At 42.9% G+C, this 26,815-nt stretch overlaps 1 protein-coding gene across 3 annotated transcripts in view; it reads left to right on the plus strand.

Moving 5' to 3' along the window:
• The window catches only part of LOC138642143 (cullin-1), a 101,286-nt gene that overhangs the window by 62,139 nt on the left and 12,332 nt on the right, over window positions 1–26,815 (plus strand). For all 3 annotated transcript variants that reach the window (XM_069730094.1, XM_069730095.1, XM_069730093.1), the window contains 13 exons: window positions 3,011–3,185; window positions 3,343–3,510; window positions 3,635–3,685; window positions 5,875–5,965; window positions 7,659–7,822; window positions 9,572–9,734; window positions 13,633–13,763; window positions 14,083–14,190; window positions 14,292–14,398; window positions 14,504–14,552; window positions 15,157–15,288; window positions 21,224–21,341; window positions 26,040–26,116. In XM_069730094.1, the coding sequence (XP_069586195.1) occupies window positions 3,011–3,185; window positions 3,343–3,510; window positions 3,635–3,685; window positions 5,875–5,965; window positions 7,659–7,822; window positions 9,572–9,734; window positions 13,633–13,763; window positions 14,083–14,190; window positions 14,292–14,398; window positions 14,504–14,552; window positions 15,157–15,288; window positions 21,224–21,341; window positions 26,040–26,116 (1,534 nt within the window). The remainder of the gene's footprint in view (window positions 1–3,010; window positions 3,186–3,342; window positions 3,511–3,634; window positions 3,686–5,874; window positions 5,966–7,658; window positions 7,823–9,571; window positions 9,735–13,632; window positions 13,764–14,082; window positions 14,191–14,291; window positions 14,399–14,503; window positions 14,553–15,156; window positions 15,289–21,223; window positions 21,342–26,039; window positions 26,117–26,815) is intronic.

A 26,815-nucleotide genomic window follows, 5' to 3' on the forward strand; every position in this document is an offset into this window, starting at 1 on the left:
ATATTTCTTGGAATACAACTTTAGAACAAAAAAAAAAACACTTTTGCATATTTACAATTATACACTCTGCAGTAAGTGGAAAAAAAAGTTTTCAACAAAAACGTACTGAATAGCATTTGTGCAGTCTATGAATTTGTTCTGAGAAATGGTATCGCCTCCATCAGATCCTCCTTTTTATAGATGACCTCAAATCTGACCAAATTATTTTAAGGCTAGAGAACAACCTGTCTACACTAACTTGGGTTGGTGGCAAAGCAGTAACCACATGGGCAGCATCTCTCTCAATTTCAGGGTATAAATGAATTGCCTCGTGTACAGTCAGTTTTGATGAACGATTGAACTCTTCTACTACTTTGAGAGCAAGTCAAAAAAATTTGCTGAAATATGGTCAATCTGTTTTCTATGGGAGTGGAATCTTTTTCCCTGCAGCAATGCTTTTCCTGCTCCATTTCATCCAAATACTTGTCGAAATCAAACTTCTCATCTGGAGCAGCTTCAATAAGATTATCTAATTGTAAAGAATCATTTTGCTGTTCTTCTGTAGTATCTGTTTGTTCCTCTGTTATGGGAACATCTCCAACAAACAATGTGAAATGTTCTTCTAGCTGCTGTTCACCTTCATTATTCTCATTCATCAGCTTAATTGTACTTATCATGTTTGAAGCATTATCAGTTACAATAGCAAGAACCTGTTCTTTGAGTTCATAATCTTGCAGGACTTTTTCCACTAAGGTCTGGAGAAACTGGCTGCTGTGATGAGTCTTAGGGTACCGTCACACAGTGGCATTTTGATCGCTACGATGGCACGATTCGTGACGTTCCAGCGATATAGTTACGATCTCGCAGTGTCTGACACGCTCCTGCGATCAGGGACCCCGCTGAGAATCGTACGTCGTAGCAGATCGTTTGAAACTTTCTTTCGTCGTCTAGTGTCCCGCTGTGACGGCATGATCGCATGGTGTAACAAAGGTGTGCACGATATTGTATACGATGTGCGCATAGTAACCAACGGCTTCTACATCGCACATACGTCATGAAATTATCGCTCCAGCGTCGTACATTGCAAAGTGTGACAGCAGTCTACGACACTGGAGCGATATTGTTACGATGCTGGAGCGTCACGATTCGTGCCGACGTAGCGATCAAAATGCCACTGTGTGACGGTACCCTTAGTAACAATTTTTTGTTGTCACCAACATATCGAACGTTGATAGCAAAATAGTTCTCTGTGACGTGTGCAGGCATCCATTTTAAGAAACGCAAAGCGTCTCTTGAGTCTTTTCAAGATCTTCCTTTTGGTTAAGGGCTTCTTCAATAACTAATTTTCTAATACTTTCTCTTTCCAGAGAAACCCCAAGTTTGCGGGCCATTTCTCCATTAAGCGCTGTAGCAAAAGCTGGTCGTGCAAATAATGATAATGTTACACTGTCCTTCACAACAAGCTCGATGAGCTGTCTTTTAAACACATCTGCTGTCAGTTACAGTAACTTTGTCACTGACAAAATATCTTTTAACTGATGTTTGAGACGTTCTTTCCTCCTCCTCCTTTGCCTGGCGGGAATTGCTGGTTTCTTGGTGCTGCTGTGATCTTTTTCACGGCTTTGTAAACTTCTGGGTGGCAGCGTTGTAAATGTCTTTTTAGATTGAAAGCTCTTGAAGGAGCATTTTTACCACTGCCTGAGTATGCACTTATTTTGGCATCACAGCATTTGTTTTCATCTTGGTCACTTATACAGTGACACACAAAATGTTTTTTTTATCTTGAGTCACTGTGAAATGCTCAAATACAGCTGACTTCATAAGATGCTTCTTAAACATTGTAATTATGTAAATTCGCTCTCAAAATTTTGTCCTGTAAAAAAAAAATAAAAAAAAATTATATTGTAATTCTTGCAAGAATAGGGAATCATGCACTGTATATAATTTAAGACAGAAATAAAACAATTTTTGCATAAATCAATAGGACAGATTAGTATAAAGTTTGTAAAATATGTTGTTGGATAGCTTTAGTCTGAACAAGCTTGTTTCGGAGTACAGCTCACTAAATTCTTCACATCGTATTTCTTCAGTCTATCAAGAGGGGAGGAGGAAGGAAGCATGTTTGTGCTGAATCATATTACAGAACACACGCAAAAATATATATGTTCTCCTCGATCCTGTTACTGTATATCTGAATTTGAGACGTTAGAAAACAGTTTATCCCCCTATATACACTATACATAGAATATGCCATCAGAGCATCTAATTTCTCCAAACATGAGCTAAGAGGAAAAACTAACTAAAACATCAATAATACAGAGACCACATATTTAGTGTACTATTGATATATACAGTTTTTTGAAAGTTTAGATATGCTTTATGAAATAGTTACCTTCCTTAATCCTGCAGAAGTTCTGAGATGAATGTAGGCTTTCCTTCCCTGTGTTTTATTTTTTTTCCCCCTTAGGCTGAGTTCACATTACGTCCAAGCAGTCCGTTAACGCTGCCATTAATCTCTGTCGGACGCATCGCTAGCGATGAGTGACGGACCCTGGGACGCGGGCTGCAGCATTTCCGAGTCTGTCACCGCTAGCGCAGATACAGCATCTGCTAGCTCTATCTGCGTTAGCGCGATGGCATGTCGGCACTTGCGTTAACGCAGCCCGTTTTACGCATGTGTTGAACGGGCTGCTGTTAACGCAATGTGAACCTGGCCTTATCTGTAGAGGAGCAGCTTCACTACTTATGAACATAAACTGCAGCACAGATTCATCTTCGCTAAGTCTAGACCTTAGATCAGGAATAGAGCAGACATTTTATAACTTTCCCAAATTTTTATGAAAAAAATATTCCCCACAAACTGCATTGAACTACTGTACCCAATTTATTATAAATTTTAGGAGTCTGTCCTTATTATACCGACTCCATCAAAATGGGCTCCGACTCCACAGCCCTGGAAAATACAGTATTGTATGGTCTTATTTAATCTTTTTTTTATCGTGTTTTTCTTTTCCTTAACCTCTGCTGTCAGTCATGTTTATAACTACTGTACCAGTGTACACCAGTCTAACCAGGCACGGGGTGCTGGAGTACCACCATCAAAATCCAAGAAAGGCCAGACCCCAGGAGGAGCCCAGTTTGTTGGTCTTGAACTTTACAAAAGGCTAAAAGAGTTTTTGAAAAGTTATTTGACAAACCTCTTAAAGGTAAGCGCTTTCATGTTACATTCAGTATTCCGTCGCATAAAAAGTTGGGTAAAAGTTTTGGGACTTTTCAAAGCTTTTCCGCAGCTTTTATGAATTGACTCCAAAGTTTTACAATCTGCTTAGATGTATATTGACCTATAATGTCCTCCTTTTTCAGGATGGTGAAGATTTAATGGATGAGAGTGTTCTTAAGTTTTACACACAGCAATGGGAGGACTATCGGTTTTCTAGTAAAGTTTTAAATGGGATCTGTGCATATCTCAACCGGCATTGGGTTCGTCGTGAATGCGATGAAGGCCGGAAAGGAATATATGAAATTTACTCGGTAAGAGTCTGAGTTTGTAAAACTCGCTGTACAGAAAGCCCAGTTACCAGGTCCTGTCCGTACAGCGCTGGAGCGTTATTGGTGCTTTGAAGTAGCATCTGATATTATTTATTTTTCCTCTCAGCTTGCCTTAGTCACCTGGAGAGATTGCCTCTTCCGGCCCTTGAATAAACAGGTAATTACAGTAGGCTTTTTTTTTTAAATAAAAAAAAAGTTTTACCACATTGTTTACAATATCTGTGCACCATTGAGCTTTAGGATTTTTTTATGGAAATGTTTATTTTAAAACTTTGAGGGGGTTGTCGACTGCTCGGACATCCCCTTCTCAGTCACTGTCGCCTCCTTTTTATCCTGTCTGTACATTGAGTGAATTTGATAAGCTGCAATACCAGGCACAACTACTATAAGATTAATAGGGCGCTGTCGGCTACACGGAGGGTTCAGTTCCCATAGGTCGCTAGTATTGAGGTGCTGAAAAACTTTCTCTAAGGCTACTTTCACACTTGTGTTGGTACGGGCCCGTCGCTATGCGTTGGGCCGACGCACGTTGTGAAATTTGTGCCCTGACATTCTGCAGTCAGGGGAGGAAGGGGCGGAGTTTCGGCCATGCATGCGCGGTCGAAAATGGTGGACGCGACGCACAAAAAGAAAGTTACATGTAACGTTTTTTGTGCCGACGGTCCACCAAAACACGACGCATCCGTCGCACGACGGATGCGACGTGTGGCCATGCATTGCTAATGCAAGTCTATGGAGAAAAAAAACGCATCCTGCGGGCAACTTTGCAATTTAGTGCAGATCAACACACCATGTGCGCACATCCCAATTATTATTGTTCAGTAGAGGTGGGGTAAAATACACACGTTATAGGGAATCTGTTGGATGTTTTGTCTGCTGTAGATCTACCACTTCTCCAATTGCTGAGCTCTGTGTTCTCCCACCACTAGTTGGCAGTTTTCTGTATACACTGTGCATAGAAGGGAAGATGCCAACAAGTGCTGAGGCGAGGTAATATAGAGCTCATGAACTTGAAGGGGATTACTAGTCCCCTAGTGATTTTATCAAAACTGCAGCAAGCAGCCCAGTAAGTGATACATCACTGGACTCACGGTCTCAAATTGGTGACACAAACCTGGCAACTGATTAACCCAGGCTTTAGTCAGCCGTCATGGGCCTCTAACAGCCGTGAGTAAAGCAGCACTTCACCCTCTACTGTTAAGCTGTTAAATGCTGCTGTCAATCTTTGACGGTTGCATTTTACAATGGGGGGGGGGTGTCCTTCCCTGCCGTGATTGCGGGCGCCAGCGAGTTGCATGACAGGAGACCATAATTTTCACTTTACATAGCATTGTTGATGCACTGTTTAGTACGAGCAATCAGACGATCGCAGCTTCAAGTCCCCTTAGGGGACTACTAAATACAGCAGTGAAAAAATACGGTAAATGTTAAACTCTTCCCCCCTTTTGCCCTATTACAAATATAGAAATTGATAAAAACAAATACACGTTATTTCTGCGTTCGTAAAAGTCCGATCTATCAAAGTAGAAAATAAATCTGCTTGGCAAACTGCATAATGAGAAGAAAAAATATAAAATGCTAACAATTACGTCTTGGCCTCTGCAACTTTGCAATAAGAGGCGATCAAAACATCATATGTACCCCAAAGTGGTATCTGTAAAAACGGCCTCTTTGGCTGCAAAAAATAAGCCCTCCTGCAGGCCCATATCCCGTAAACTTTACGGATCTCCGAAAGATCACTTAAGTTTAAAAAAAAAAAGTATACATACATCCAGACTTGGTATCTGCGTAATATGCTGACCTGAAGAATCCTATTGCAAGATCAGTTTTACCATACAGTGAACATAGTAATTAAAATGGTGGAATTGCACTTGTTTGCACTTAATTTTTTCCCACTTTCCTGAGCATCACATAATAAAATAAATGGTGTCTTCAAAAGTACAGCTTGTCCCGCAAAAATCATTTTTAGTGGTCTGGACCTATACAGTAGAAAAAGAAATGGATGATCTTTGTACAAAAGTTGAGCAGCCTGTGCTCCTGAGGACTGACGGCTTTCTCTGAGTATTCTCCCAGGTTACTAGCAGTCAGTATTGTCTCAGCAGCATGGAAGAAGTGCATGTGGACTAAGGATGGCCAGTTTCATCATTCCTTGCCTAGGAGACCTGCCACCTCTGAGGTGGCAGATAACATTTGACGACAAAGTTTTTTTTTTTTTTAATACTGTACATTGCAACTTTGCTTGGTTTTACAATCACTTAGCAATTTTAACTTCTAAGAGAAGACCAATCCCTTTTAATGAATGATCAGATTTTTGTCCTGATAATAAAATTGTGTTTGACTATTTAGGTGACAAATGCAGTACTGAAACTAATTGAAAAGGAGCGCAATGGAGAAACGATCAACACCAGGCTCATAAGTGGAGTTGTACAGTCTTATGGTAAGTGCAGTCTTCAGAGAACCTTTCTAACTACAAACTTAATTCACACAGCACCAGGAAATTGCACTGTCACTTCAAAAACGAGAACTGATGGAAAGCAGAGATACCATGTTATGAGAATCATATTATAGCTTTGAGAATTTTGTTTGCTTTGTGTCCTTGAGTTTTAAGAGTCATTAAGTTTTGGGAAAAATTGAAACACATTTATGGATCCATGCACTTTGTTTTGGACTTAAGTTGCACTTTAAAGCAAGAAAAAAATCTTGCTGAAAAGTGTGTGCGTCTTATAGTCTGGAGGCAGCTTAGCGCGATCGAGGATAAAGCTGATGGGGCAAACTCCCCAATTCCTGAGAACTGTGCTCTCCTGCTGACACTGATCAATCTGATCTGTGCAATGCAAGAGAGGAAGCTACACGGACCTGCACTGATATAGCACGTCCTGAATAGCTGGAAGGCCATTCAGATCATGTGATCAGTCACCTGTCTGCAGGGACTTCCACCATTAGTAATGTATATAGTATGTATGTTTTGAAGTAGCTGAGCAGAATGTGTTGTCGTGGAACTGTGAGTGGTGTTTTGATGATGTAGCTGAGCTGTGTGTATGTAACAAAGCTGAGTATGCATGTATGGTGCATTGCAGAGTGTACAGTGTGCATACTGTGAAGCTACATCTGTACAATGCATATGCTGTGGAGAAACACAAGAGATCTACTACCTCCCTGTTCTACCCTAGTGCATTAAATTAGTGATATTGACCCCTCCTGGTCATTACACCACCAAGGAAAATTTAATTAGTAGGAAATATTTTTCTGTTTTCTGCTGTTTATACCTGAGGTGTGTCTTGGGCTACGTTCACATTTGCGTTGCGTCGGGTGCAGGTTCGGCGACGCATGCGTCATGCGCCCCTATATTTAACATGGGGGCGCGTGGACATGCGTTGTCTTGCGTTTTGTGACGCATGCGTCATTTTTGGCGCAAGCGTCAGGGCGCAGAGGACTCAGCAAGTTGCATTTTTTTTGCGTCCAAAATCAAGCCAAAATGGACGCATGCGTCACAAAACAATGCGTTCTTGCATGCGTTTCACTTCCGTCGTGCGTTGCGGCGACGACGCTGCATCCAAAGACGCGAATGTGAACGTAGCCTTATAGTTAACAAAAAGTGAAGTCATGCTGGCTAATGACACAGACCCTTATCTGCAAATAAAGAATAGCTTTTATTCTTAGAAGAAATGTTTCTGCTTTATATTTTGCCGACACTTCACATGCCTAAGGATAGATGGGTGGTACGGGTCTTGAGACCACTGCCTATTGCCAGAAAACCAGCGGAGAAGTGTGCAGCTTGGGAGGGCAGGAGCGTGCACAAAATGGGGACGTTTGTGACTTTCTGGTGTATCCATACTCTGCTCTGTACACGCTCAAGCGAGAGCTATGTGCCCCTGTCCCCCGTGCTGCACACTTCTGTGTTTTTGAGAAATTGTTGGGGTGTTTAAGATCCATACCCCCACATATCTGCAGTCTTGTAACTGTAGACTGATCTGGGCATGCGATACTGACCATTTTATCCTCGTAGAAGGTGAGCTTCCACGTTGACCCCAGCACAGTAGTTATTGGTGAATGTGAACATTGTGCTGAAGGCTACTTGGTACCACGCTTACTTGGAGCCATGGCTGACACTGTCTGTTATATATTTTCAGTTGAGCTGGGCTTGAATGAAGATGATGCGTTTGCCAAAGGCCCAACGTTGACCGTGTACAAAGAGTCTTTTGAGTCCCAGTTTTTGGCCGACACAGAGAGGTTCTACACAAGGGAAAGCACAGAGTTTCTGCAGCAGAACCCAGTCACAGAATACATGAAGAAGGTGAGTTCAGTGCTGGCAGTGTTTGCATGGCTGCTTTTCTCATCTGCTCAAGCAGACAGCTTCCATTAACCCCCTACTGCCTGCTTTGCTATTTCTTCCCTTAAAGAAAGTGAGCTGCTATACACTGTAGTCAGTATTTGCTTCTGAAATATGGGCAGTTACCTTAATGCTACCAGCCCTGATATAAGAACAAGCAACTCTAAATGTCCCCTCTGTCTAAAATTAATTCTTTAGTTTACATCTTATTGCCAAGGTTACCAGCCACTTCAGACATCGTCCATTTCCCAAGCAAGAGGTGTGTGCTTGCAAGGTGTTTGGTATACAACTTGCAGGCTCCGCTCTGGCAGGATCGCTGTATAGGACAGCGCCCTGTGCTCCTGAATCTGCAGAGGCAGCGCTACCTAGTAGCATGACGGAGCACACAGACCCAAGACAGCGGCTCAATCCTACCATCACCTGGACTGTCAGGAGCACGTAGCGCCCCCTCGCAAGCAGGGAGCCGTGAGTTAGAACGCTGCGCTCCTGAACGTTGAAAGTAAGACCACTCAATGAAAGTCCACACTCTCAAAATCTCTTAACATGAGACTTTCTAGTTATACGCATAAATGTATCTGCACTTATCAATGTTGTTTTGTTTTGCAAAATAGAAGAAATTTTCTGTGAAATCACACCTGAGTATGACTGACAGATGGGGACTGTGGTGAAATGTGTGTGTGTGTATATATATATATATATATATATATATATATATATATATATATATATATATATATATATATATATATATATATACATATATATATCTAGGGTTATATGTGTGACTAGTGATAATGTAACATCTGTCCTGAAGGCAAGTCACACCTAGGTGTTAATAGGTACTTCCTTGGGACTAGTAGAAATTCTGCCTCCATATCTCACCAGGGGGTCTAGCTAGGGCCGAGAAGAAAAGCAACATTTGGCACCTTCTAGGTCTTGGAAGTGAGACGCTAATTGCGGCCTGAGGGAATGTATCCCTGAGAATCTTTCCACAAGAGAAAATAATATTCATTGGGGGCGCGGCCGTGGCCCAATCAAACAGACAGCAGTTATGATATTGGCCTGAGGGGCCGGTCTAGAAACCTGACCTCAGACCAAAGTTATACATTTAGGCTGCAGACAGAGAATTGTATTCACATGTGAGGGCAGCCCGAGGACCTGATGTGTTCCACCAACTCCATTCACCCCCGCCCCCTCAGGGAGCAGAAAGCAGACTACCAGTTAGATGATTTCTGTAAGTTTTTCTCCTGTTTATTTTGACACTGTTTTGCATAAGTTGTATGTCTTTTTATTATCATATTTTTATACCTTTTTCTTATTGTAAGCATTGAACCTTTTGTTATTAAATTATAAAACTTTAACAAGTTGAACCTTGAATGTTCTAAAAGAATCCTTAGCCTAAAGGTGTGAGCCTTATGAGTGATGGACATATTTTTATTAGTATTATTATTAGTTCGGGACTCATCGCCCGTGTATTCGATGAGTGGTCGCAGCGCGTATGAGCGGGTGTGTGGCCTGAGTCTGTGTGTGATTTATGCTCCCATTACAGCATAGGACAGAGGTTGAATGCTGGACTGAGAGTGGGGAGATAGATTAACCCTTGCAGGCACAACCCTAAGTCATGTGTGAGAGCGGGCACGTGACGAATAAGTGACACCACGGAGAAGGGATCCGTGACAATTGTACTTATTTTTTTTCCTTACTGACCCATAGGCTGAGGCCCGGCTTCTGGAGGAGCAGAGGCGGGTACAGGTGTACCTTCACGAGAGCACACAGGATGAGCTAGCACGAAAATGTGAACAAGTTCTGATTGAGAAACATCTGGAGATTTTCCACACGGAGTTCCAGAATTTACTAGACGCAGATAAGAATGAAGGTGATTCAATTCTTATTGATTATGTAATAAAAGGTCATGCTCGCCAGTGCGCGTCGTCTCCATAGTATATCAGGCAGTAGCGTAACTCCTGCTACGCCCGGTTGTGCTTATTCATTGACAGGATAAAGTTGGGAGAACTAGATGGTGAGCTAGTATTCTGATGCCCAAAAAGTATAGGCGCAACTAAAGCAGTGATATCTCTCTACCCCCAAATTTCAGAACAGGTGACCATTTAACAGCCCACATTATCAATTACTAATTACTTGGAGTTGTACACTCGTTGAGACTGACGAAAAAATAAGTATTTTGACCTCCCAAGATATTTTTTTAGCTTTATTTATAAGGTATAATGACTGTGATGGGACTAGGAGATTTTCCCACCTGAACCATTAACTGTATAGAAAGCGAAGAACGCCTGGGATCCCAGATTCTCATTTTTCAGCTGCCCATTTTCTTTTTCCTCCTACATTGTAGCTTTTCTCCTACAATGTATAAGTAGTTAACCCCTTCGCGACATGCGCCGTACTAGTACTGCGCTGCCGGCACTGCATTAGTGCCAGCAGCAGTACTAGTACGGCGCACCGATCACCGCGGTCTCGCGCTGAGCGCCGCGGTGATCGGGTGCGGGTGTCAGCTGTATACGACAGCTGACACCCCGCAGCAATGCCCACGATCGGCGCTATCGACGATCGCGGGCATTTAACCCCTCTGATGCCGCTGTCAGTAGTGACAGCGGCATAGAGGGGGATCGCGCAGGGACGGGGGCTCCCTGCGCTCTCCCACCGGAGCAACGCAATGAGATCGCGTTGCTCCGGTGACCTGGAAGGAGTCCCCGGATCCAAGATGGCCGCCGGACTCCTTCCGGGTCATGAAGTGACCTGGCTAGCCGGCGCCTGCTGAGAGCAGGCGCTGGAGAGCCAGCTAAGCTGCCTGTCAGATCGTTGATCTGACAGTGTGCTATGCACAGTGTCAGATTAACGATCTGATCTAATACAGAGATGTCCCACCCTGGGACAATGTTAGAAAGTAAAAAAAAAAAAAAAAATAGAATGTGTAAAAAAAAAAATAAAAAAAATATCCCCAAATAAAAAAAAAAAAAACATTTCCCAATAAATCCATTTATTTATGTAAAAAAAAAAAAAAAAAAAACAATAAATGTACACATATTTGGTATCGCCGCGTCCGTAACGACCCGCTCTATAAAACTATCCCACTAGTTAACCCCTTCAGTGAACACCGCAAAAAAAAAAAAAAGGCAAAAAACAACGCTTTATTATCATACAGGCGAACAAAAAGTGGAATAACACGCGATCAAAACGACGGATATAAATGAGGTATCGCTGTAATCGTACTGACCCGAAGAATAAAACTGCTTTATCCATTTTACGGTATAAACGCCCCCCCTAAAAGAAATTCAGGAATTGCTGGTTTTTGTTCATTCCGCCTCCCAAAAATCGGAATAAAAAGCGATCAAAAAATGTCATCTGCCCGAAAATGTTACCAATAAAAACGTCAACTCGTCCCGCAAAAAACAAGACCTCATATGACTCTGTGGGCCAAAATATGGATAAATTATAGCTCTCAAAATGTGGTGATGCAAAAACTATTTTTTGCAATAAAAAGCGTCTTTTAGTGTGTGACAGCTGCCAATCATAAAAATCCGCCAAAAAAACGCTATAAAAGTAAATCAAACCCCCCTTCATCACCCCCTTACTTACGGAAAAATAATAAAATGTAAAAAAATGTATTTATTTCCATTTTCCCATTAGTGCTAGGGCTAGGGTTAGGGCTAGGGTTAGGGCTGGGGTTAGGGTTTCAGTTATAATTCCGGGTTTCCACTGTTTAGGCACATCAGGGGGCATCCGATCTCAATTCCAGCCAATTCTGCTTTGAAAAAGTAAAACAGTGCTCCTTCCCTTCCGAGTTCTCCTGTGTGCCCAAACAGTGGTTCCCCCCAACATATGGGGTATCAGCGTTCTCAGGACAAGTTGGACAACAACTTTTGGGGTCCAATTTGTCCTGTTAGCCTTGGGAAAATAAATAAATATCATTTTCGTGGAAAAAAAAATATTTTTTATTTTCACGGCTCTGCGTTATAAACTGTAGTGAAACACTTGTTGGTTCAAAGCTCTCACAACACATCTAGATAAGTTCCTTGGGGGGTCTAGTTTCCAATATGGGGTCACTTGTGGTGGGTTTCTACTGTTTAGGTACATCAGGGGCTCTGCAAATGCAACATGACACCTGCAGTCCATTCCATCTAAGTCTGCATTTCAAACGGTGCTCCTTCCCTTCCGAGCTCTGCCATGCACTCAAACGGTGGTTCCCCCCCACTTGTGGGGTATCAGCGTACTCAGGACAAATTGGACAATAACATTTGTGGTCCAATTTCTCCTGTTACCCTTGGGAAAAAAAAATTGCGGGCTAAAACATCATTTTGTGGAAAGAAAAAATGATTTTTTAATTTTCACAATGCTACATTCTAAACTTTAGTGAAACAATTGGGGGTTAAAAGTGCTCACCACACATCTAGATAACTTCCTTAGGGGGTCTTCTTTCCAAAATGGGGTCACTTGTGGGGGGTTTCCACTGTTAAGGCACGTCAGGGGCTCTCCAAATGCGACATGGCGTCCGATCTCAATTCCCGCCAATTTTGCATTGAAAAGTCAAATGGCACTCCTTCCCTTCCGAGCTCTGCCATGCGCTCAAACAGTGGTTTATCCCCATATATGAAGTATCGACGTACTCAGGACAAATTGCACAACAACTTTTGGGGTCCAATTTATCCTTTTACCCTTGGGAAAATAAAAAATTTGGGGCAAAAAGAATTTTTTGTGAAAATTAATAAAAAAAAATTTTTTACGGCTCTACATTATAAACTTCTGTGAAGCACTTGGAGGTTCAAAGTGCTCACCACACATCTAGATTAGTTCCTTAGGGGGTCTACTTTCCAAAATGGTGTCACTTGTGGGGGTTTCCACTGTTTAGGCACATCAGGGGCTCTCCAATCGTGACATGGGCTCCGATCTCAATTCCAGCAAATCTTGCATTGAAAAGTCAAATGGCGCTCCTTCCCTTCCGAGCTCTGCCATGTGCCCAAACAGTGGTTTACCCCCACATATGGGGTATCGGCGTACTCAGGACAAATTGTACAACGACTTTTGTGGTCCAATTTCTCCTGTTACCCTTGGTAAAATGAAACAAATTGGACCTGAAGTAAAAATTTTGTGAAAAAGTGTTAAATGTTCAATTTTTTTAAACATTCAAAAAATTCCTGTGAAGCACCTGAAGGGTTAATAAACTTTTTGAATGTGGTTTTGAGTACCTTGAGGGGTGCAGTTTTTAGAATGGTGTCACTTTTGGGCATTTTCTGTCATATAGACCCCTCAAAGTCACTTCAAGTGTGAGGTGGTCCGTAAAAAAATGGTTTTGCAAATTTTGTTGCAAAAATGAGAAATCGCTGGTCAACTTTTAACCCTTATAACGTCCTAACAAAAAAAAATTGTTTCCAAAATTGTGCTGATGTAAAGCAGACATGTGGGAAATGTTGTTTATTAACTATATTATGTGATATAACTCTCTAATTTAAGGGCATAAAAACTAAGAGTTTGAAAATTGCTAAATTTTCATAATTTCCGACAAATTTTTTTTTTTTTCACAAATAAATGCAAGTCATATCGAAGAAGTTTTACCACCATCATGAAGTACAATATGTCACGAGAAAACAGTGTCAGAATCACCAGGATCCGTTGAAGTGTTTCAGAGTTATGACCTCATAAAGTGACAGTGGTCAGAATTGTAAAAATTGGCCCTGTCACTTAGGTGAAAACAGGCTTTGGGGTGAAGGGGTTAATGCGCTGTTGTGGGGTAAATGACTGATGAACAATTTGTCTTGCAGATTTGGGGCGAATGTACAATCTTGTATCAAGAATTCAAGATGGCTTGGGAGAACTGAAAAAGCTTTTAGAAACACATATCCACAATCAGGGACTTGCGGCCATAGAGAAATGTGGGGAAGCAGCACAAAATGCAAGTATTGGACTCTGAGCTGTAGTTTCCTTGTAGCCTTCTAAAGGCCTGCTGGGGTCCACAGACTAAATCCCAATGCATGAAAAGGGCCTCCTAGACAACGCCCTGTGGATGGGCTCTTTTTCTGAATGTTAACATTTTAAAGGACCTGTCTGTTTCTATTCCTTGAACGTTTGTTTGGTTGCCTAACCTCTTCCCGCATTAGGATGTGACTTAACCTCCTGGTAAGGCGTCCGCATGTGTGGCGGGGGCTCAGGAGCCGAGCGCTCCCCTTTGTTAAATCTGATTTTTTTTTTTTTTCTTTTCCCCCTTTATCCAGGATCCGAAAATGTATGTACAGACAGTTTTGGATGTCCATAAGAAATATAATGCACTAGTTATGTCTGCTTTTAACAATGATGCTGGATTTGTGGCAGCACTAGATAAGGTAGGTGTGTATATACTAGTTGTATCTGCACTGTTGGGCTCATGCAGCCTGGGATTGTTCCTCACATGAATCTTTTTTTAAATTTTTTTTATCGTTTTTAGGCTTGTGGCCGATTTATAAATAACAACGCTGTGACAAAAATGGCCCAGTCTTCCAGCAAATCTCCAGAGCTGCTTGCCCGTTATTGTGATTCACTACTGAAGAAGAGGTGAGTACGAGTATACATGTAGTAATGCCATGTGCGCTTAGGAGCGCGTGCACTGCCCAATTGCTTCTTCGTGTGTTCTTCATACAATATTCTGTCTTATCACAGCTCTAAGAACCCAGAAGAGGCAGAATTGGAAGACACTCTCAATCAAGTTGTAAGTCTCTTTTCTATGCGCACACCGCAGCTACATATCCACATTAGATGTTGTGTACTATGCGCCCACGTTCAGTATTTGGTCAGTATTTTACCTCCGTGTTTGTAAGCCAAAACCAGGAGTGGAGCAATCTGATGAAGAGTATAGTAGAAACACGTCACCACTTCTGTATTTATCACCCACTTCTGGTTTTGGCTTACACATACTGATGTAAAAATTTGCCAAATGTGCATGTGGCTTTACGCAGATTTTGGAAAACTGCTAACTGTCCTGACTCCACTCCCATCCGTCATGTTCATGTATGTTCAACAAGTGGAGAAAGCCGCTTTTGGATGACTGCTAAAACCAACTCCCTGATCCTTAGCTATGGGTGCCCCTATACACTTTTTGGTCTGAGATCAGTGGGTTCAGCCAACTTTTAATGTGTATTGGAGAAAATATTAGAAGAGGGGGGTCCCACTTGTCCTTTCTAGAAAATGCAGTGTTTTTAGGCCAGCAAGCTTCCCTGCTTGTAAATTTTACATTGGCTTTAATTGTTTTTGTGCTTTTTATCTTTCTAAAATCTGAAGCTGCCTGAAGATTTGAAGCTCTTTCCTTTTTACAGATGGTGGTTTTCAAATATATTGAAGATAAGGACGTGTTTCAGAAATTCTATGCAAAGATGCTTGCAAAGCGACTCGTTCATCAAAACAGTGCAAGCGACGATGCAGAAGCAAGCATGATATCCAAACTCAAAGTAAGCAATGGCGCTCAGTCTGAGTAGTGGCTCCCCATCACTGCCAAGGCAATGGTGCCAGACGTGTACTGTATTTGTCGTACTATAAGATGCACCTAGGTTTTAGAGAAGGAAATTAGAAAAAAAATTGAATAAAAAATTGTGGTTAATTCTGTACTTAATATCTCCTATCCTGGCATGAATGGCCCCCTCATCCCTATCCTGGTATGAATGGCCCCCTCATCCCTATCCTGGTATGAATGGCCCCCTCATCCCTATCCTGGTATGAATGGCCCCCTCATCCCTATCCTGGTATGCATGGCCCCCTCATCCCTATCCTGGTATGCATGGCCCCCTCATCCCTATCCTGGTATGAATGGCCCCCTCATCCCTATCCTGGTATACATGGTCCCTCATCCCTATCCTGGTGTGCATGGCACTCTCATCCCTATCCTGGTGTGCATGGAGCCCTGCAGCTGCTAGGCTTTCACGTGAACACGCTACTAAAGTGAATGAATATTCACTGCATTTAACTCCCATAGGTGTGGAATGTAGTGAATATTCATTCCCTTTAGTAGCGTCACACTTGAAAGCTCGGCAGCTGCTGGAAGCCGGCTACTGAGGCTAAAGCTGTGCTTACTACTAAAGAGCAATGAATACTCACTGCCCTCCATGCACATAGTCCCAGTGTGGGGAGCAGTGAGCATTCCGGCAGCGGTCTTTCGGCTTGTAGTAAGCCGTGCATGACGTCCCTACCATGTGCTGCTTACAACCATAAAGCAGCTGCTGGCATCGGAACTAGACGCTGCAAAGGAGCGCAGGAAGTTAAGTGTAATGTTTGTATGTTTTTCTTTTTTGTTTTTTTTTTTCTGATGGGGCTATGCATACCAGGACGGGAATGGAGGCTAATTATACCAGGATAAGGATGGGGCTATGCATACCAGGATGCTATTAAAGAGAAATGAATGTTCACTGCTCTCCACGCCCATAATAATAATAACGATTTTATTTCTATAGCGCCAACATATTCTGCAGCCCTTTACATTTTGGAGGGGACTTGTACAGACAATAGACATTACAGCATAACGATAAACACATAGATCAAAACAGATACCAAGAGGAATGAGGGCCCTGCTTGCAAGCTTACAAACTATGAGGAAGACACGAGAGGTGGATGGTAACAATTGCTTTCGTTGTTCGGACCAACCATAGTGTAATAATTGGGTTTTCATGTAAAGCTGCATGAACAGGTTATCAGCCAAAGTATGTAACAGTACAGACACAGGGCTATTAAATGCATAAGGCGTATGAGAACATGATGCGAGGAACCTGGTTGTGGTAAAAAATTTGGAATGGTCAACACAGGGATAGTTAGGTTGTGTTGAGGCGGTAGGCCAGTCTGAACAAATGTGTTTTTAGGGCACTCTTAAAACTGTGGGGATTAATTGTATTAACCTGGGTAGTGCATTCCAAAGAATTGGCGCAGCACGTGAAAAGTCTTGGAGACAGGAGTGGGAGGTTCTGATTACTGAGGATATTAACCTCAGGTCATTAGCAGAACGGGGAGCACGGGTAGGGTGGTAGGCTGAGACCAGGGAGATGTAGGGTGGTGCTGAGCCATGGAGTCCTTTGTGAATGAGGGTAATAGTTTTGTACTGGATTCTGGAGTGGATGGGTAACCAGTGTAATGACTGGCACAAGGTAGAGGCATCGGTGTAACGGTTGGTCAGGAATATGATCCTGGCTGCAGCATTCAGGAGAGATTGGAGCGGGGAGAGTTTGGTAAGAGGGAGGCCGATTAGTAGAGAGTTACAATAGTCCAGACGAGAATGAATAAGTGAAACAGTAAGAGTTTTTGCAGAGTCGAAAGTAAGAAAAGGTCGAATTCTAGAAATGTTTTTGAGATGCAGGTAAGAAGAGCGAGCCAGTGATCGGATGTGGGGGGTGAATGAAAGCTCGGAATCAAGTATGACCCCAAGACAGCGGGCATGTTACTTGGGATTAATGGTGGAACCACACAGAGATGGCAATGTCAGGCAAAGGTAGGTTAATAGAGCGAGAGAACACAAGGAGTTCAGTTTTTGACAGGTTCAGTTTCAGATAGAGGGGAGGACATGATGTTGGAGATAGCAGTAAGACAATCGCTGGTGTTTTCTAAAAAGGCCGGCGTGATATCAGGAGCAGAATTGTATAATTGGGTGTCATCAGCATAGAGAGTACTGGAAACAAAATCTACTGATTGTTTGTCCAATAGGGGCAGTATACAAAGAAGAGGAGGGGGCCTAGGACTGATCCTTGAGGAACCCCAACAGTAAGGGGAAGGTGAGAGGAGGAGGAACCAGCAAAAGATACAGTGAAGGATCGGTCAGAGAGATAGGAGGAGAACCAGGAGAGAACGGTGTCCTTGAGGCCGATGGAGCGGAGCATAGTGAGGAGGAGCTGATGATCCAAAGTGTCTAATGCTGCAGAGATCCAAGAGAATTAGCATATGGAGCAGTGACCGTGGGGGTGGAATGCAGTGGATATTAATTTCTCCTTAGCAGCGGGCACAGGAGTTAGCCGCAGCAGCCGACACCTGCCTTCTGTGACCCGCTGCTCCCCCGCCTCCCCACTACAGCCAGAGTAGGTACATCTGGACTACAAGACCCGCACCCCCCATTTTCTCCACATTTTTGGAGGAAAAAAGTGTGTCTTGTAGTCCGAAAAATACGGAAGTTAACAAAGCTTTGTTGGCCTAATGGTCCTATAGGAATGGGAAGCCTGGCGGCACATTTAGAGGCTACTATTGTGTTATTCACAGTATGTATCTTTGTCAATGACTTTTAAAACTTCATATTCACACTTTAAAGGGGTTGTCCACTTCTCAGACAGCCACCTCTTGTAACATACGAAGGACAGATGCTCTCCTCTGCATCGGCTCCTTTCTTGTGATGTCTGCACCAGGTCTCCCGGCGCTCGCGTGACATTATCCCGTGGGCTGCAGTTCTTACACTTCCCTCCGATATCCTTCTTTTGACCAAATGCAATGTCGATCATTAAGGGTATGTTCACACGTTCAGGATTTCCATCCTTTTTTTTTCCTGACTGTTTTTTAAAAAACTGCAGCTCTTGGCAGAAAACGCAGGTCCTTTTTTTGGTCCTTTTTTGGTCCGTTTTTGATGCGTTTTTTGATGCGTTTTTTGATGCGTTTTTTTGATGCAGTTTTCTAGCCAGAGTCTGTGTGTTTTCTAGGAATTTTTTTAGGGTTAAAATGGCTGAAAATACCCTAACCCTACCCCTAACCCTAACCCTAACCCTACCCCTAACCCTACCCCTACCCCTAACCCTAACCCTACCCCTAACCCTACCCCTAACCCTAACCCTACCCCTAACCCTACCCCTAACCCTACCCCTAACCCTACCCCTAACCCTAACCCTACCCCTAACCCTACCCCTAACCCTACCCCTACCCCTATTCTAACCTTAGTGAAAAAAAAAAAAAAAAAAATCTTTATTTTTTTTATTGTCCCTACCTATGGGGGTGACAAAGGGGGGGGGGTGTCATTTACTATTTTTTTATTTTGATCACTGAGATAGGTTATATCTCAGTGATCAAAATGCACTTTGGAACGAATCTGCCGGCCGGCAGATTCGGCGGGCGCACTGCGCATGCGCCCGCCATTTTGCAAGATGGCGGCGCCCAGGGATAAGACGGCCGGACGGACACCGGGACGCCGGGTGAGTATAAGGGGGGGAGATTAGGGCACGGGGGGGGCATCAGAGCACTGGGGGGGGCATCGGAGCACGGGGGGGGGGCATCGGAGCACGGGGGGGCGGGATCGGAACACGGGGGGGGCAGCCACACTCCGCCCACGCACTTCCGCCCGCTCCCCGCACTTCCTGCTGCAGCGGTTCTGCACATCAAACCGCAGTAAAACCCGCAGATATATTTTTGATCTGCGGGTTTTACTGCGGTTTGGACCTCACAATGGAGGTCTATGGGTGCAGAACCGCTGCGGCTCCGGAAAAAGAATTGACATGCTCCTTCTTTTTTCCGGGAGCTATTCAGCGCGTCTTTTTTTTTACAATTTCCGGACCATGTGCACAGTGTGTCCTGTTTTCCATAGGGTACAGTGTACTGTACCCTGCATGGAAAACAGCTGCGGAACCGCAGCGGCAAAACCGCCGCGGTTCCGCGGTAAAAAACGCACTGTGTGAACATGGCCTAACAATTGCTGATTGACTGCAGTTCTTGCACAAAAATCTCTTGAGTGCTGGAAGACCCGGTGCAGGAGGGGGAGTATCTGTCGTCATATTTTACACTGGTGACTATGGTATGTAAATAAATAGTTAATAACCCTTTTAGTATCATCACATTTAGAATACAATCCCATAAACGGTGATTTCTCACTTCCTAGCCGTATGTAGTAAATGGCAATCACTGGTTTACCATAGTGATCATAAGATGACAAAGCACCCACCGGTGGGGACTAGGTAAAGAGCGTAGAATAGGGGCATCCTTGCCATGAATTCCTATGTCAATAGACAATTAGTTTACCAATTGTCCTAAATTAAAGGTATAATTCCATATTGGTTGCAGTCAGAATTCGCCTTCACATACATGACCTTATTAAATCCGCTATATACAAGGTATGAGACTTGTAGCCATAATATCACACCATTGTGGTTTGTAAGGCCATACTGTGCCATATCGTGTATAAACCTGGCCAAAAAACCCTGTCTGCCAAATAAGTGAACTGAGAATCCATCAGTGAGCCCATACCTGGTCTGCTAATGCTTCACACCCCATTTACCCTTAGCTCAGAAGTTCTGAAGTGGCTAAAATAGAGGAGTGTCCCGGAGAGGATGTAAAATGTGCCCCACAAGTAATTTTTGTGTCACAAATATTGGTGTCCATGCTGGACGTGCCTCCTCCTCCCCCAATGTTATGATTTTCTCAGACAATCAGAGTATACTTGTTAAATGAAACCTAATTTAAAGAGTCAACATTTTGTTATTTTTTTGTGAATCACCTGAAGATAAATTGTCATGTTATTTTGTAATATGGCATTAACCCCATGATGACGGCCAGTATGTCTTTTTACTGCCCTGAGATATGAGTATCCTCCCTCAGCTGTCGGCTGTACACTACATAGCTGACGCTGCTTCATCAGTCGGGATCAGTGTTGGCACCGACCACGACCATTTAACTCCCAGGATTCTGCTGTCAATATTAACTATGGCATCTAGATGGTTAACAGTGGGGGGCTCCTTCTTTGACCCCGTCCTGATGATTGGCCCACATAACGGCTTTAGTCTGCCGGCTGTAGCGTCCTGTTCAGAAGTTGGCAACTTTTAGGTGGTAAAATAACATTGTGCAGCTGGTGTAAGGCAGACATGAGGGAAATGTTATTTATTACCTGTTTTGTGCGCTGTGACTCTGGATTGTTCTCTTAATCCTGAGGTTTAACACTCCAGAGTTAAGGCCACATAGTGTCGCTGGTCAGATTTGAAAAATTTGACCCAGTTATTAAGGGGTAAAAAAAAAAAAAATCCTCTTCTCCTGGACTGATTTCATTCTCCCTTAATTCTCAGGTAAAATCTGTCTTCACTGAACACAGAATTCCCCATTACTGAGACATTGCTGATTAATGTGATAAGTCAATAGTATCCATGATAAAGTGTAACCATTGTTATAATCTATAAGATCCAGCCGGGGACAGTAGGAGTAGACATGACTGGAGAGACCAAGTACCGCGATGCAGGGAGAATCCGGCCAAGCGCGGTGCCGGGGTAGTCACGTCTATTCCTATGGTCTCCAGCCAGAACATTGGAGGAGACTGCCTGGCTGTAATTGTGCAAAAGGCTCGAAATCCTGCTGCCTGTGGTTTGGGGAGCTTGAATACACGGACGTGTTCCTTTAGTCTCACTGTTAATATTTCAGGCTTTTATTCACATCCCTTTGTTACTTCTACAGCAAGCATGTGGTTTTGAATACACCTCAAAATTGCAGCGAATGTTTCAAGACATTGGCGTCAGCAAAGACCTAAACGAGCAGTTTAAGAAGCACCTGACTAATTCCGAACCACTGGACTGTAAGTTTTTCTATTTTCTATATCCGCTGCATGAACTCGCTGCAATTACCGTATATGCTTGAGTATAAGCCAAGATTTTCAGCCCATTTTTTGGGGCTGAAAGTGCCCCTCTTGGCTTATACTAGAGTCATTTTCCCAGGGGGTTGGCGGGGTAGGGTGAGCGGCAGCTGTCACATCATACTTACCTGCTCCTGGCGCGTCTCTGCACGTTCCTGCTTCTCCGACGCCCGCAGCTTCTTCCTGTGTTCAGCGGATACATGGACACATTTATTACTTTAATGAGCGGTACGATGTGACCGCTGAACACAGGAAGAAGCTGAGGGCGCCAGAGATCACCTGTCAGTGAGAAGCTGCCAGGGACCGCGCCGGGAGCAGGTGAGTATAATGGGGACTGGAGGGTGAGTATTGCGCAATATTCACCTGTCCGTGTTCCGCCGCTGTGTCTTCTGCGTCCTCTGCCTATGATGATCAGGTCAGAGGGCGCGATGACGCGATTAGTGTGTGTGCCGCCCTCTGCCTGAACAGTCACTGCGGAGGACGCGGAAGACACAGCGGCGCCCAGCGGTGGAACGCGGACAGGTGAATATTGCATGTTCCGGGGGCCTGCTCAGGACAAAAGGGGAGTATGTGATTTTTTTTTTTTTTTTTTTTTGCAGCATATGGGGAAATGTTTCTATGGAGCATCTTATGGGGCCATAATCAACCTGTGCAGCATTGTATGGGGCACATTATCTATGGAGCATCTTATGGGGCCATAATCAACCTATGCAGCATTGTATGGGGCACATTATCTATGGAGCATCTTATGGGGCCATAATCAACCTATGCAGCATTGTATGGGGCACATTATCTATGGAGCATCTTATGGGGCCATAATCAACCTATGCAGCATTGTATGGGGCACATTATCTATGGAGCATCTTATGGGGCCATAATCAACCTATGCAGCATTGTATGGGGCACATTATCTATGGAGCATCTTATGGGGCCATAATCAACCTATGCAGCATTGTATGGGGCACATTATCTATGGAGCATCTTATGGGGCCATAATCAACCTATGCAGCATTGTATGGGGCACATTATCTACGGAGCATCTTACAGGGCCATAATCAATCTATGCAGCATTGTATGGGGCATATTTTCTATGAAGCATCTTATGGGGCCCATCATAAACTTTATGGAGCATTATATGGGGCATATTTTATTATGGAGCATCTTATGGGGTCCATCATGAACTGTATGGAGCAATTATATGGGGCTCCTGATTCAATATTCAAAAACACTTAACCTACTGATGTCTCAATTAATTTTACTTTTATTTGTATCTTTTTTTTTTTTTTTTTTTTCTTAATTTACCAGTAGCTGCTGCATTTCCCACCCTAGACTTATACCCGAGTCAAGTTTTCCCAGTTTTTTGTGGCAAAATTAGGGGTCTCGGCTTATACTCAAGTGTATATACGGTACCTGTTCCTAAAATCTGTACAGTGTCTTGGGCTAATGTGACCAGAGCCAGCTCTCTGGGTTTTATCTGAAAGTCTTGCAGCTCTTCACAAGCACTAAATCTGCACGTGGGTGATGGTTACAACCTCCCTGTTGTGTTTTTTCCTTTCCACAATGAGGTCACTACCGTTATAACACATCAAAGACCGCACCCACATAGTAACGTGCGAGTGATCTGAATAGTGAACCCTTTGGTTCATATGTACAATGAAATTGGAAATTCCCATATTTCTCAAACTGCTGTGTGAACTCTGCCTTTGGCTTCCTACAAATTGGTGGTAATTTTCCATGCACAGCTAACCTTGTCTCACTAGTTTGTAGAACTTTTTAATAACGTAGACAAATTTTAATTTTAGATTTTTCAGGTAATTTTACAGTTCTGTAAGCTAAAGCTCAACGCACAGGTATAGCTCTGGCAAAAATTAAAATACCACTGCAAAATTTTCAGTTTCTCTGATTTTTCTCTTTATAGGTATTTTTTTGAGTAAAATGTAAATTATTTTAGTCTATAAACTTCTGACATGTCTCCGAATTTCCAAGCAATAAAGTTTGTATTTTTTTCTGAAAAGGAGAAATGGTCGAAATAACAAAATAATGCATTGCTTGCAGACCTCAAATAATTTATTTAAATTAATTAAAATTTAGAAACCACAATACTGACGTTTTAACTCAGGAAGAGTTCAGAAATCAATATTTTGTGGAATAACCATGATATTTAATCACAGCTGTCATGCGTCTTGGCATGCTTTCCACCAGTCTTTCACACTGCTTCTGGCACAAAAATGTAAGCAGTTCTTCTTTGTTTGATGGCTTGTGACTATCGGGCTATGTGCACACGTTGCGGATTGGTGTGCGGATTTTTCCGCACTGTTTTTGCAAAATCCGCAGGTAAACCGCACTGCGGATTACCTGCGGATTTACCTCGGTTTGTACCTGCGGTTTTACACCTGCTGATTCCTATTGAGGAGCAGGTATAAACCGCTGTGGAATCAGCTCAAAGAATTGACATGCTGTGGAAAAAACACCGCTGCTTTTCCGCACGTTTTTTTCCACAGCATATGCACTGCAAATTTTGTTTTCCATATGTTTACATGGTACTGTAAAATGCATGGAAAACAGCTGCTGATCCGCAGCAAAATCCGCAACGTGTGCACATAGCCTAAATCTTCCTTTTGATTACATTCTAGAGGTTTTCAATGGGGTTCAGTTCTGGAGATTGGGCTGGCCATGACAGGGATTTGATGTGGTGGCTCTTCATCCACACCTTGATTGACCTAACTGTGTGGCATGGCGCATTGTCGTGCTGGAAAAAACAGTCCCCAGAGTTGGGGAACATTGCCTGAGCAGAATGAATCAACAGTTTTTCCAGGATAACCTTGTATGTGGCTTGATTCATATGTCCTTCGCAAATATTAACCTGCCCAATTCCAGCCTTGCTGAAGCATCCACAGATCATCACCGATCCTCCAGCAAATTTCACAGTGGGTGCAAGACACTCTGGCTTGTGCGCTTCTCCAGGTCTCAGTCTAACCATTAGACCAGGGGTCCCCAACTCCAGTCCTCAAGGCCCACCAACATGTCATGTTTTCAGGATTTCCTTAGTCTTGCCCAGGTAATAATTGCATCACCTGTGCAATGCAAAGGAAATCCTGAAAACATGACCTGTTGGTGGGCCTTGAGGACTGGAGTTGGGGACCCCTGCATTAGACGACCAGGTGTTGGGCAAAGCTGAAAATTTGACTTGTCAGAGAAGATTACCTTTCTCCAGTCCTCTATGGTCCAATCCTTATAGTCTTTGGCAAACTTCAGCCTGGCTCTCCTTTGCTTCTCATAGATAAAAGGCTTTTTTATAGCTTTACATCACTTGAGTCCTGCCTCTAGGCACCTATTATGAACTGTTTCTGCCGTGAACTTAACCCCAGCTGCGATTTTCCATTCCTTTTGTAGGTCACTTGATGTCATCCTGCGGTTGCTGAGTGACATTTGAATAAGATGATAGTCATCCCGGGCAGTGGAGAATCTTTTTCACCCTCTGCCGATCTTTAGCTTTGTTGTCCCCAATGTCTGCTGCTTGTCCTTGTTGTAATAGATTGCCGTCTTAGAAATTTTAAGGATGGAGGCAACATGATGCTCACTGAATCCCTCTGCTAGTAAAGCCAGAATTGAGCCCTTTTCTTCACTCAAGACATTTCTTTTCATCTCCTTTGGCATGGTTAAAAGTTTATTTTTTCATTCCTATTACTTTTGGGATATTACTAGCACTTGTTTTGCCATTCCGCTTGTTCTATTGCAAGAGGATTGTGAACACCCCAGCAGAGTTTTTTTTATACTTTCCTTCGTTAAATAAGATTTGGTTCAGGTGATCACCTAATCAGAAGCACATTAAAGGGACACTGTCACCTGAATTTGGAGGGAACAACATTCAGCCATGGAGGCGGGGTTTTTGGGTGTTTGATTCACCCTTTCCTTACCCGCTGGCTGCAATATTGGATTGAAGCTCATTCTCTGTCCTCCATAGTACACGCCTGCGCGAGGCAAGATTGCACTGTGCAGGCGTGTACTATGGAGGACAGAGAATGAACTTCAATCAAATATTGCAGCCAGCGGGTAAGGAAAGGGTGAATCAAACACCCAAAAACCCCGCCCCTATGGCTGAAGATTGTTCCCTCCAAATTCAGGTGACAGTGTCCCTTTAAGTAGAATGAGGTGTACTCTGGTTGGAATTCAACTGACACTGGAATGGCTGTCAGACATGTAGAGAAGCTGTTTTTTTTTTTTTTTTTTTTTATATAAAACTGTGCATGGGTCTCTTAATTTTTGCCAGTGCTGTGTATATGTATGCATTCATTCATGTACATACATACAGCTCTGGCAAAAATTAAGAGACCCCTGCACAGTTTTATAAAAAAAAAAATCAGCTTCTCTACATGTGTGTATATATATATATATATATATATATATATATATATATATATATATATATATATATATATATATATATATATATATATATATATATATATATATATATATATATATATAATATATAATTTTTTTTTTTTTTTTCCTGCCACCTTCTTCTCCACAGTGCAACATCCTCTATTTCCCTCAAATTCTCATCGTTGTCCTCCTTTGCATGTTGATTTATCATCCAGGGAATGACCGGGGTGTAACCGTTTTGTTTTTTCCCCACAGTGGACTTCAGCATACAGGTTCTCAGCTCTGGATCGTGGCCTTTTCAGCAGTTCTGCACGTTTGCTTTACCTTCTGAGGTACGGTACTTCTCTGTACAATCCACTATGTCGTATGACTGGTAAAATGATTGGCGACATTGTTCAAACTCAAATTTTAATGTTTGTTTTAACTTAAAATCTATTACAAATCTTTTAACATTGTTTTATGAGGACAAAATTGGCACAGAATATTCATATCGCTGCATAATTTAAAAGGTGCTTTGTTTCAATGTAAGCTAAAAGCCTTGCTGAATATTTTATGGCTTGTCAAACTGTTTGCCATTTCTCCGTGTGACGATATTCTGGACGGAGCCATTACATTAACCTTTGCCCTTGGCTGTTAGTCTGTTACATCTCGCTGTCAGTCTCTGACAGCAGCATTTAACACGCTGTGACAGGGGGTGCGTCATTCCACGCTCCTATCGGTGCCACTGACGCCGATGGGTTGTCATGGCATCTGGGGGTCTGCTGATGACCCCGCTGCCTGTCAGTATGATCAGTCATGCAAAAAAAAAAAAAAAAAAAGCCATATTGTCAGAAAAATAAGATGGCTTTTGGAAGAAGGGGAGGTAAAAATGAAAAAGAGAAGGGGGGGGGGGGAGGAGGATTGGCCTGTGATTTTGGGGTTAAATTAGGTTAATATATTTAGGGGTTGCTGCATTATTTTGTCTCCCGTAATGGGAGCCATAGCTATGGGTGGGTGAGAATACCTGCAGCTAAAGCTTACATTGTAACGCG

This window comes from Ranitomeya imitator, chromosome 6 (assembly GCF_032444005.1).
Source record: "Ranitomeya imitator isolate aRanImi1 chromosome 6, aRanImi1.pri, whole genome shotgun sequence".
Classification (NCBI taxonomy): Eukaryota; Metazoa; Chordata; class Amphibia; order Anura; family Dendrobatidae; genus Ranitomeya; species Ranitomeya imitator.